Source organism: Diceros bicornis, chromosome X (genome assembly GCF_020826845.1).
Source record: "Diceros bicornis minor isolate mBicDic1 chromosome X, mDicBic1.mat.cur, whole genome shotgun sequence".
Lineage (NCBI taxonomy): Eukaryota > Metazoa > Chordata > Mammalia > Perissodactyla > Rhinocerotidae > Diceros > Diceros bicornis.
Window position 1 is genome coordinate 12,132,155 of NC_080781.1, and position 12,921 is coordinate 12,145,075.

General features: G+C 34.2%; 1 protein-coding gene across 1 annotated transcript in view; it reads left to right on the top strand.

The window, feature by feature from the left end:
* The window catches only part of MOSPD2 (motile sperm domain containing 2), a 51,211-nt gene that overhangs the window by 22,580 nt on the left and 15,710 nt on the right, over positions 1–12,921 (top strand). Inside the window, exons 6-9 of the mRNA XM_058535466.1 lie at positions 1,564–1,624; positions 3,889–3,927; positions 8,837–8,961; positions 12,139–12,315. Coding sequence (XP_058391449.1) covers positions 1,564–1,624; positions 3,889–3,927; positions 8,837–8,961; positions 12,139–12,315 — 402 coding nt within the window. The remainder of the gene's footprint in view (positions 1–1,563; positions 1,625–3,888; positions 3,928–8,836; positions 8,962–12,138; positions 12,316–12,921) is intronic.

A 12,921-nucleotide genomic window follows, 5' to 3' on the forward strand; every position in this document is an offset into this window, starting at 1 on the left:
AAAGATGTATACAGAATTGCAAGGCAAAACATTTTTTAAATTATTTGTTAGAGTTGGGCCACTAATTTGGCTCTAAGCTTTCAGCTGCATGCCTGAAAGAAATGGAATCATTTAAAATTATTCAGTGGCCATACTTTAAAACCAGTGTCTTAGGAGAAGTGTATCCATTCCTGATACTTGAACTAGAGAGAAAAGTCTTTCATAGGTCCTCGAAGGGAGGACATTTTACAAGATAATAAACAGCATCCTTGAAAACATCCTCACGAAGTGTAGAGCAGTAAGTTTCATGGAGCTTTTTTATGTAGTACACAATATACATACCCCACTGGCATCCTGTCAGATCCACTTGAATTAGCAGTAACTTGGGATTTTACAAGCAAGGCTCTTCAATTAAATAAAAGATGAAAATAAGAATATTAGGTAAAGACTTTTTTAGACAAAGTCTCTGGGGGCCACAGATCGTATACTAGGTAACCAAATTTTTATATAACTAGTTATTTTGAGGTATTTCTTTGACTCTTACTTAACTCCAAATTATTAAACTCTATGTGCAGTAGATGTAATGGTTAGTTATAAAGGTATTGTTATATGCCAGTATTTATCTGATAATAAATACTTAAGATAGGTAAGGATGCTTACTTGCAATTTGCTAGAGTTAAAGATGCTGCAACTCACATGCCAGGAATGACTTTATAGACTCTCATCTATAGGACAATCTCCCTTTCAGTAATTGATGGATGTAAGTTTTCCTGGTTATAGCTTTCATCCTACAGTCCTTACAAGATGGCTGATCCAGATTAGTAAGTCAGCCTGTGGCCATGGAATAGCATGGAATGAAATGATCCATGTGAATAGTAACCCTAATAACCTAATTTCATGTTACTGTGTGTTCAAGGCAGTAGAACCAACAGACAACTATGTTTATAAAGTCTCCCAGAAATTGGAGTCAATGAACAACACTTGAATATAAACTAAAAAATTCTAATTCTACTTCTAGGTCCCTAAATAAGGGGAAAGAAGCTAGAAGTGAAGTAGATACAGCAGGCCAATATGATCAGATTAACTATTGTGTAAAAGATTAATAAAATATATTTTATTGAAGGTATTATGAGGAATAGAAATTAGATTTAAAAAGAAAATAGAATTTATATGCATATGTATTATCATTCCAAGTAGTCAGGTTGTAAACTGTATATTTGTTTTAGTAATTCTTTAATTTTTCAGCATATTTTTAGAATTTCTCTATGGGGATTGTTTTTAGATCCATTTTATAATGCCCTGTTACCTTTGCAGCCTGAAGTATCCAACTAGTTTGAAGTAACATGAATCATGTTTAAGCATCTGATTTCTTTAACTCAATTTTAGGACTGATTACTGTAAGTAGCTTAATTACTTAAAACCTTAATCCCTGGGAATAGATATTTATATATGAGCTTATTTTTTAAAGAATTTAATAATTGTCTCATTTGTATTTAATAATTTATATCACCTTTAGAAATGTGCAATTTAAAACTCTCTAATGTGGACAGTCTTAAAGATTTAAATGTATAATCTTTATTTTAGGACATGGACTTTGTACGCTTTATCATCAACTGCTTTAAGGTTTATTACCCTAAATACCTCTGTAAGTAACTTACCTCTTTATAAAAATATAATATAAAGAAACTAGACAGTGTCTGAGAATCGTGGAGCTTTATGTTGTTATAGACTTTAATACCTCAAACATTGTTTTCTGATGAAGACCTTAAATGTGTTCATAGAAGTTTAAGTACATATCCTAGTAGGTACAGGGGAAATTTTTCATAAATAATCATTGTCCTTTACACTTAGTTTTAAGAGTTTAAGTTCTAAACTATATGTATGGCATCCTATAACACATGCACAGGGACATAAAAACACACATTTATTTCCAAGATTATCCCATTTTTACTCATCTTTCAATTGAGGAGTTCATTTAAAATAATATTTATTATATGCAACTACTTACATACAAGAAACAGATAAGCAATATTGATAAAGTATACTGTGTGATAAGCAATAATCATACATAATGTACACTGTGTTCCTAATTGCTATTTAAAAATTGTCATTAAGAAAACACTTGACTAGAGTGCACTAAATTTGAATCTGCCATTTGGAGTTTATTTTTAATTGTGATTCTTCCATGAATTACCCGAATAAAGAACTCTTAAATCTTATGTATTCATTTTTGACTTGTTGGATTTATATGACGGTTTCCCCCTGGGGAAATCAAGATGCCATCGCACATAAACAGTCAAATATTTTTAACCTCAATGGGTTGAAAGTGAAAATACAGACCAGAGACAACAGGGACATCAGAAAATGGAAACTCAGGTTTGCCTGGGCACACCCCTGGCAAATACCACAGTGAGGGTCTTTGGGACTCGTGATTCAGATGACACTAAACGCTAAAATCCCTAAATCATGTTACTTTGGCATGCTTTCACGTTATTATTAGTGTGAAGTGAGGAACAGACAAAAAGCATGCTGGATATTAAGGATCAGTTTCATCCCTAGTCGTGTGCTCTCATGTCTTCAGAAAGAGTATTCATGAACATTTTTAGGTGTAGAGAATGTCTGATTTAGGGAACCTATAGGACCTGCTGTTCCTTTTGAATTCTTCCTGGATCTAGCATGTACCCTGATTCATTAAGGCTTGCTGAGCAGTGCCAGTCAGTGGTCAGTAGGGAATCACTACCCTGTATTATTAGCTTATTTCTCTTATGTTCAAAATGAAAATAAAATGTCCACTTGTTTATTGAAATATCTAAAAGAGTTTGTGAAGAGCCGTTTATAAATAGTATAAATATCATTATTACCTTATAAAACACATCCAAGATTCTTTTGAGAAAGCTATTGTAAATTCATGGGTCTATATAAAGATGAATTGGAACATTATTCGTTCCAATTAACTAGAGATAATGTATATAGTCTACCTACATAATCTAGTTTTGCAGACATTGAGTTTTGTAGAATTTTAAATTATGCTTCAAAATCTGTCATAAAATATAACTATTATTTCTTAAAATCTTGAGTCCAAATCCTTTTAGGTGTATCCCAGATGAAGACTGAGGTGTTAAGCGCCAGGGTACCTCTTTGCACATAACTTGTTCCTTACATGTACTTTACTTGTCCTACATTAATATAATTATTCCAGGAGGTTCTCCGTCCAGAGAAGAACGAAATTACATTTTGATTCATCTGGAATAGAAGAATGAACTGGATATCAAAAATTCTCTTTGTGGTTTCTGGTTCTTTTCTCACGCTTGTTAATATGGCTGTTTAATATCTTCATCTAAGTATGCAAATAATACTTCTGTATACTTTGGAATTATTGGCTTCCTGGGGCTCATAATATTAAGAAAAGTAGAAATAGTTTTTGTTTCTTTAAACATAATGATTTATTAAAAATGAGGGGGGCAACTATGAGAATGGTTTAACAATATAATCTCTAGAAAATTATAATTCAAACCATAAATTAGGCATTGAAATTGTTTTAAAGTTCAGTGGACTTCAGCAGTAATATGACATACCATATCCAAAGACTCTACTAACCCACTTAACTATTTTTTTATACCTTTTTGCAAACAACAAAAGCAATAAATGAATAAAAGAACAGGCGATTTGCAAAAGAACAGTAATAGTGCATTGTTCATTTCCCACAAGCTGTCCCCCTGGGTGGGCCCCTCACAATTGTGAAAAGTTAGTTTGATTGTAGCACCATGCGCACTTCATTGAATTAGAACTGAGTCAACCAGCTGAGTTTTTAGTTAACGTTTAGATCACCAGATTTTCTAGGCCAGGTATAATTGATATTACTATAGTGGTACTAAGTCACATTCAATGAATTTTTTTTTCATTTTTCAGCAAAAATGGTGATCTTTGATATGCCTTGGATAATGAATGGTGAGTATATTACTTATACTTTCCTGAAATAAAATATCGGATTTCCTTTGCCAACTTAGCCATATTTCTATGGTTGTTTAAAAAAATGTTTCTATTGTGCTTGGTGTGTACTCTTAAGAGACTGGAGCTAGAACACTCAAAGGCTGTTCCTAAGCAAACTGGGCTAACATTCTACCCCCAGGCTCTGGGGACACCCATTAGTCTTCTCTAAAAACAGCCTCAGGATGTTCAACCATTCAGGTAAAACTATGGTCAGAAGCCTCAGTTTGTCACCCACATATGGGATATATCACAGAACACAGGCCTTGGTAGGTTTTCTCATGGGCTTCAGGTATTGAGGAAGAAGGTGGGATGAATCTGAAATTTACTCCAAATCTCTGTAGTCACATAACTCTTACAACAGTCATTGTATATTTTTGGTAAAAAAAAAACATTGAAAAACACCTTTTCAACTTAAACATGATTATAAATTTAGTGTTATTTTCAGAATGTTCATTTTCATTTGTGTTTGCCAAAGTCAGTTGTTACATAGAAAGCAATAGAGAAAACCAACAAAACCAAAACTTGGTTCTTTGAAAAGTTTATTAAAATTGACAAAACTTTAGCTAAACTGATGAAGAAAAAAAGAAAGACTCAAATAATTAAAATCAGGAGTGAAAGAAGAGACATCACTACTGACCTTACAGAAATGAAAAGGATTATAAGGGAATACTAGGAACAGTTGTTTGCCAAGAAATTAGATAATGTAGATGAAATGGACAAATTCCTAGAAAGACACAAACTGCTGAAATGGATTCAAGAAGAATCTGAATAGAAGTATAACAAAAGAAATTGAATTAGTAATCCAAAAATTTCTCATAAAGGAAAGCCCAGGCCCAAATGGCTTCACTGGTAAAGTCTACCAAACATATAAAGAAGAATCAACACCAATCCTTTGCAAACTCTTCCAAAAAATAGAAGGGACACTTCCCAACTCATTTTATGAAGCAAGTATATCCCTAATAACAAACATCACAAGAAAAGAAAACTATACACTGGTATCACTTATGAATATAGATGGACCAACCCTCAATAAAGTACTAACAAACTGAATCTAGCAGCATATAAAAAGGATTATACACCATGACAAAGTAAGTAAGATTTATCTTAGGAATGCAAAGTTGGTTCAGCCTATGAAAATCAGCCAGTGTTATCCAACATGTTAATAGACTAAAGGAAAAAATCATATGATCATCTCAGTAGACACAGAAAAAGCATTTGATAAAATTCAGTACTATCATGATAAAAGGTGCAAAGAGTTGGAACAGCTTTAAAATTAGGGGACCACAGTAGTCCACACAAGACTACCCTCACTTCTGACACCAACTGTAAGTTCAAGAGGTTCCCAAAACCACCCTCAGTTTCACTAGAATGACTCAAAGAACTCACTGAAAGCTATTATATTCACTGTTACCGTTTGTTACAGGGAAAGGATTCAAATTAAAATCAGCCAAGGGAAGAAAAACATAGGGCAGAATTCAGGGAAGTACCAAATGTGGAGCACATTACTTTTCCAACATCAGTAGATGACAGTACCCATAGAGTATTGTCAACCAGGGAAGCTCACCCAAATCGTGTTCAGAGTTTCTACTGGGGCTTTGTTATGTAGGCCTGACTGATTTATCACATGGTTGATCTCAGGCTCCAGTCTCTCCAGATGTCTACTGATACTGCATGACCCAAAGCCCGCACCCTAAATCATATTGTTCCAGTGTGACCCAAGGCCCCCTGGCAAACAAAGGCACTCCTATTAGGCATGAAGATTACCTCCCAGAAGCTGAGGGCAAAGGCTAGACCTTTCTTCACTACACAGAAGGGAACTTCCTCAGTCTGATAAAGGGAATCTATGTAAAACCTGCATCTATGAAAACCTGCAACTAATAGCAGTGAAAGAATGAGTGTTTTCCCTCTAAGATGAGGAACAAGACAAGGTTGTCTTTCTCACCACCTATGTTGCCAGGGCACTTAGGCAAGAAATAGAAATAAAAGGCATCCAGATTGGAAAAGAAGATGTAATACTATCTATATTTGCAGGTGACATAGTTGTCTATATGGAAAATTTTAAGGAATACACACACAAAAAAAACCTATTAGAACTAATAAACAAGTTCAGCGAAGTGGCAGGATACAAAGTCAATACACAAAATCAATTGTATTTCTATACACTGGCAATGAGTAATCCAAAAAATGAAAATAAGAAAACAATTCCATTTGTAATAGCATCACAAAGAATAAAATACTTAGAAATAAAATTAGTAAAAGAAGTTCAAGACTCATACCCGGAAACCTCAAAACACCATTGAAGGAAATTCAAGACTTAGGTAAATAGGCATCTCTTGTTTGTGGATTGGAAGACCTAATGTTAAGATGGCAGTACTTCCTGAATTGATGTACAGATTCAATGCAGTCCTTGTTAAAATCCCAGCTGCCTTTTTTACAGAAATTGACAAGCTCTTCCTTAAATTCATATGGAAATGCAAGAGGCCCAGAGTAGTTAAAATAGTCTTGAAAAAGAACATAAAATTGGAGGACTCACACTTCTTGATTTCAAGATCTCACTACAAAGCTATAGTAATTAAGACATGGTACGGACGTAAGGATAGGCGTATAGATCAACAAAATAGAATTGAGAGTCCAGAAATAAACCCTAACATTTATGGTTAATAGATTTTTTGACAATGGTGCCAAGACAATTCAGTGGAGAAAGAATAGTCCTTTTAATAAATGGTACTGGGACAATATCTGCATTCAAGTGAATGAAGTTGGACCTCTACCTCCCATCATATATAAAAATTAACTCAAAATGGATCAGAGACCTAAATGTAAGAGTTGAAACTATAAAACGCTTAGAATAAACCATGGGAGTACATCTTGGTGACCTTGGATTAGGCAGTGGTTTCTTAGATATGACACCAAAAAAGCACAAGCAACAAAAGAAAAAAAATAGATACATTGGGCTTCATTAAAACTTTTGCACTTCAAAGGACACAGTCAAGGTGAAAAAACTCTCAGAATGGAAGAAACTATTTACAAATCATACATCTGATAAGGAACTTTGGGCCATTTGACTTTTTATTGTTGCATTCTAAAAGTTATTTATATATTCTAGACCTATTAAAAACGGCAAAAGATTTGAATAAACATTTCTCCAAAGAAGATGTGTAAATGGGCAATAAACACATAAAAATATGCCCAACATCATTAGTCATTAGAGAAATGCAAGTCAAAATCAAATAAGATACTACTTCACATCCACTAGGATGGTGATAATCAAAAAGACAGTAACAAGTGTTGTCAAGGATGTGGAGAAATTGGAACCCTCATACGCTACTGGTGAGAATGTAAAATGGTGCAGCCACTGTGGAAAAGTTTGGCAGTTGCTCAGAAAGTTAAATGTAGAATTACCATATGACCCAGCAATTCTACACCTAGGTCTATCTTCAAGATAATTGAAAGCATATGTCTACACAAAAATTTGTACACAAATGTTTATAGCAGCATTATTCATAATATTGAAAAGTGGAAACAACCAGAATGTTCATCAACTGATAGATAATCTAAATTGTATATCCATAAAATGGAAAATTATTCAGCCATAAAAAGGAATACTGATACACGCTACATCATAGATGAACCTTGAAAACATGCTGAGTGAACAAAGCTTGTAGAAAAAAAGCACGTATTGTATAATTCCATTTATATGAAATGTCCAAAATAGGCAAATCCATAAAGACAGAAAGTAGATTAGTGGTTTCCAGGGAATGGGAGAAGGGGAGATAAGGAGAGATTGCTATTGGGTGAGGGTTTCTTTTTGGTGAGATGAAAATGTTCTAAAATTAGACAGTGGTAATGATTGCACAACTCTGTGAATATACTCAAAACCATTGATGTGTGTACTTTAAAAGGGTGAATTTTATGGTATGTAAATTATGTCTCAATAAACGTGTTATAAACAATCAGATTTAGCACTTTAGTTAATTCATGTAGCATAGCTTCAAAACACATCAACTCTCAGACTTTTTAAATTGAAATTAATGAAAATGTAAATGTTATGTAAAAAATTTTTAAGCATAATTAGCCACAGTAAAAATGCGGTTTTCTGAACTACTGTTTAATGTTTATCATGCTGTTTTATTTCTTGATTTTTTTTCATTGACGCTTTTGCATATTTAATGAAGGAATCCTCTTTTAATTTCTTTAAAATGTGTTTAGAATATCACGATGGAAATGAGGTTTAAAAAATTAAGTATAAATCAGAATGGCATGACAGAACAAGATTGTAATTACTAAATAGCTGTGTTTGATAACACTTGATTCTTGCAGATTTCATAAGTTCCTCACAGTTATGTAAGCTGCAGGGCTTGGGAGAAAGGCAGAGAAGTTTAGGGTTGGCATGCAAGTCTGGGTCCGGCTCACATTCGTAACGAGGAGGGCTACCTCCTTCTCTTACTGGCTTCCCATTTGAGAAGGTTTTTCAGATTGAAGGGTTTATCAGAACTGTAAGGCAGATGACTCAATTGTGTAGTTATTCCCTGAATCACTATGCTATCTGATTCAGTGTCTGGAAATCTTAGTAGTTGGGATCATTGATGGATTTGTGCAGAGGCTAAAACCCTGATAAGTTTATTAATGAACTTCAGGGTAATTTAATCTTCCTGAATGTTCATGGAACATTTGAAACCCATAAGGGACAATCACAATGTAAATGCCTACAGGAATTAGAGAATGTTAATGACCTATCATGCCATGGAAAGATACATATTAACAAACTTTAGCACAGACTAATTTCAGAAGACGTGGGTTAGCACGTAGTAAATTAATTGAGAAAGAGAATGAAAAGAATTTAATGAAGTGACTGTTTTTTCTTCAGCTGCTTTCAAAATTGTGAAAACCTGGCTTGGTCCAGAAGCAGTGAGTTTGTTGAAGTTTACAAGTAAAAATGACATCCAAGACTATGTCAGTGTAGAATACCTGCCTCCCCACATGGGTGGAACTGTAAGTATAATACTTGAAACTTGTTTCTAAAATAAGACTGGATCACAGCACATTAGGCTATATTCTTTCCTCAAGGAAAAAGGAAAGCAAAATCTTAACATCCAAAGAAAGATCATAGATACCCCCCAAATAGAAAGCAGCGTTACAGGGGCTGGCCCGGCCGTGTAGCAGTTAAGTTCACGCGTTCTGCTTCAGCGGCCCCTGGTTCACCGGTTTGGATCCTGGGCATAGACCTACTCACCGTTCATCAAGCCATGCCCAGGCAGCGTCCCACATAGAGGAGCTATAACTCTACAACTATGATATACAACTATGTACTGGGGCTTTGGGGAGAAAAAAGAAAAAGAGGAAGATTGGCAACAGATATTAGCGCAGGGCCACTCTTCCTCAAAAAAAAAAAAGAAAACAAAGCAGTGTTACATTTTTTATTTAAGTTTTCAAGTTGTTAAATTTTTATTTTTTAATAGGTTATGTATTTACACAGTTCTAAACTGAAAAGTATTCAGAAACAAGTATTCAGTAAAAAATCTTTCTATTGCTATCCCAACCACACTATTCCCCTCCCCAGTTCCATTTCTCATATTTATTTCCAGGAATCTGTATTGCCTATATAAACAACTTTAGTATATGTTATATACATAAGCAAATATAGTGTATATGTCATTCTTTCTCCCTCCCATCTCTTCTAAACAAATAGTGTATTTCTACACTATCGTGCATAGTACTTTTTTCTTCACAACATGTCTTAGAGATCATTCTAAATCAGTATGTGACAAGCTGTCTTACTCTTGTTTATGGCTACATAGTATTCCAGTGTCTAGAGATCAACTATAAATTTTTTAATTAATAACCATAAGTTATTTAATTTCCTTTTGATATGTCTTTAATTTGCTTCCAGTTGTTTACTCTTGAACAGTCTCTTTAATTTAAAAGATAATGTATACTCTCGAGATTTTTTTGAAATGATTTTACTACTTACAAATAAGAGACCAGGAGTAAGTAGATATGTGTTAAATTTTTTTTTTAGTATTTTTTTTTCCCCAAAGCCCCAGTAGATAGTTGTATGTCACAGTTGCACAGCCTTCTAGTTGCTGTATGTGGGACGTGGCCTCAGCATGGCCGGAGAAGCGGTGCGTCGGTACGCGCCCGGGATCTGAACCCGGGCTGCCAGTAGCGGAGCACGCGCACTTAACCGCTAAGCCACAGGGCCGGCCGATATGTGTTAAATTTTTAATACTACATAACAATGAAACATATTGTGGTAATCACTTTTTTTTATAAACTGTGAAACCTATGAATTTGGTATGTTTTGGGTTAACTTTATTGATAATACTTCAATTATTTGATTTTTACAATCTACTTTGTATACTGCCTACTTGGCAAAATTGTATTCAGCCAGAACCAAGGGACTAGCAAGATGAAAAGTTTTATGTCCTTTTGTTTGTTTTCTTTGACTAGAAAAAACTTGAGCCAATATTTTTAATTTGAAGTTTGCTGCTTTTCTATTCTGAGGCTTTATATTTCACATTTTAACCTAGAAAAACAGAGTATGGTTCATTTCAAGTACTACCCTTAGTTAAAATAGCAATTTAATTGAGTCATCATTTATAATAATTTGCCTATAGAATTATTGTATCTTAAAATTAATAGCATTTAGTGCAAGGTATTTTTATTTTTGGGGGTAGAAAAGGTTATTTCCCTTCTCTGTTGTTAGTGGTGTATTTCTTCAGGATTGTGGTCAAAATTGTAGTAGGACTACTATTCTTTAATATAAATTTTTTTTCCCAAAGGTAATACATACACGTGATTTATTTTTTTCAAAGCAAACAATACCAAAGACTGAAAAGTACAACAGTACAGTGAAAAGTACATCTCCCTCCCCAGGTCACTGCCCACTGTCACTCCCTAAAGGCACTCACTGCTTCCAAGTTTTATTCTATCCTTTGTATTTTTTTTTACATAATAATCACATACCATATCTATTGTTCTGTTGTGGTTCTTTTTGCACATCATTTATTTTTAGGTCATACCACATTGATTCATAGAGGTCTACCTGATTTTTTAAACTGTTGCAGAATATTCTGTTGTGTAGATATAACATAATGTGTATTTTAATCAGTTCTCTTTTGAAGGACCATTAGTTGTTTTCTAATATTTTGCCATTACTAATAGTGCTGCAGTGAATATTCTTGTAAATAACTTGGTATACAGGTGCAGCAGTATACGTAGAAGATAAACTCCTAGAATTAAAATCATTAGGTCAATGGGTATATTTAGTTTAAATTTTGATAGCTATTGCCAATTTCCCTCTAAAGAGATTGTGCCCATTTACCAATAATGTGAGAATGCTTGAACCACATCCTTGCCAACACCACATATTCTCATTTTTATAATCTTTGCCAGTCTCAGGTAAAAAATATTGTGGTTTTAATTTGTATTTCTTTTATTGTAAGTGATGTTGAGCATATTTTTTATGATTTAAAAGGCAGTCTGTTCTTTTTCTATGAACTCTGTGTCATTCCTTTATTTCTTATCCTGTTGGGTTATTGCTCTTTTCTTGTTGATTTGTATATATTAACAAAAGCTGTCTTTCTAACGTGTGCGGTACATGTTTTCCCAGTTGTGGTCTTTAAAAAAAAAGACTTTGGTTTTTAAGATTTTTTGGGGGGAGTTGAGGGCATTTGTGGTTGCTTGGTTGATTGGTTGGGTTTTGTTTCTTTCAATTCAGAAATGTTTCATTTTAGTGTGCTCAATTTTTATCAGTATTTTCATGCCTTCTATGTTTTTGCTATGCTTAGAAAGGCCTTCCCTACTTAGGTTTTGTGTTTTTTTTTTTTTAATCTTCCTATGTGTTGTTCTAGAGCTTATATGGTTTTTAAAAAATACACGCACACATACATTACACATACACACACACAAATTTAAAGCTTTTATTCATCTGAGAATTTTTTTGGTATAAAGATTGAACTAAAGATCCAACTTGGTTCTTTTACAGATAACTGGCCAGTTGTCTCACACCACTTACTGCTCTTTTCCTTTCTGGTTTGAAATGTTTTTTTTTTTGTTTGTTTTACATTTCACTATTTTCTTGGCCTGAGGAATGGATTTTAACTTTACTAAAAGAAGTATTTCTCTACCCATCTCTTAGCAGGCTGATACAGAATTCTTTTCTTTCAGGATCCTTTCAAATATAGTTATCCACCACTAGTAGATGATGACTTCCAGACACCATTGTGTGAAAATGGTCCTATTGCAAGTGAGGATGAAACTTCAAGTAAAGAAGATATAGAAAGTGATGGCAAAGAAACCTTGGAAACCATTTCTAATGAAGAACAAACACCTCTTCTAAAAAAGGTAATTTTAACAAAAAAATGAAATCAAGTCAAAAGCTGTGGCCTAGCCCCAATCCTACCACTAGCTGGCTATGTGATTTTGCGTGATTCACTTCACTTGCTGTCCTTCCACATCTTTGTTTGTAAAAAGATGAAGGATGGCACTAGCTGAGCAGTATGGCTGATATAGTATATAAAAGGCTGATTCTGGGGCCAGCCTGGTGGCTCACGCATTCCGCTTTGGCAGCCTGGGGTTCGCCAGTTCAGATCCTGGGCGGGGACCTACTCACCACTCATCGAGCCATGTGGAGGTGGCACCCCACATAGAGGAGCTAAAACTATGCCACTATGATACACAACTTTGTGCTGGGGCTTTGGGGAGAAAAAAGGAAAAAAAACGTAGGAAGATTGGCAACAGATGTTAGCACAGGGCCAATCTTCCTCAAAAAAAAAAATATATATAAAGAAAAAAGGCTCATTCCATGCTTTTGTATAAAAATTGGCAAAATGCACCTGGATGGAATTGTTTTATCTAAAATATTTTTTATTTATCTGAAATAAAATAAAAGTAATTAATTTAAAATTTTACCTTGATCTACCTCCTCTATTTCGTTTTTTAAAGAGCACT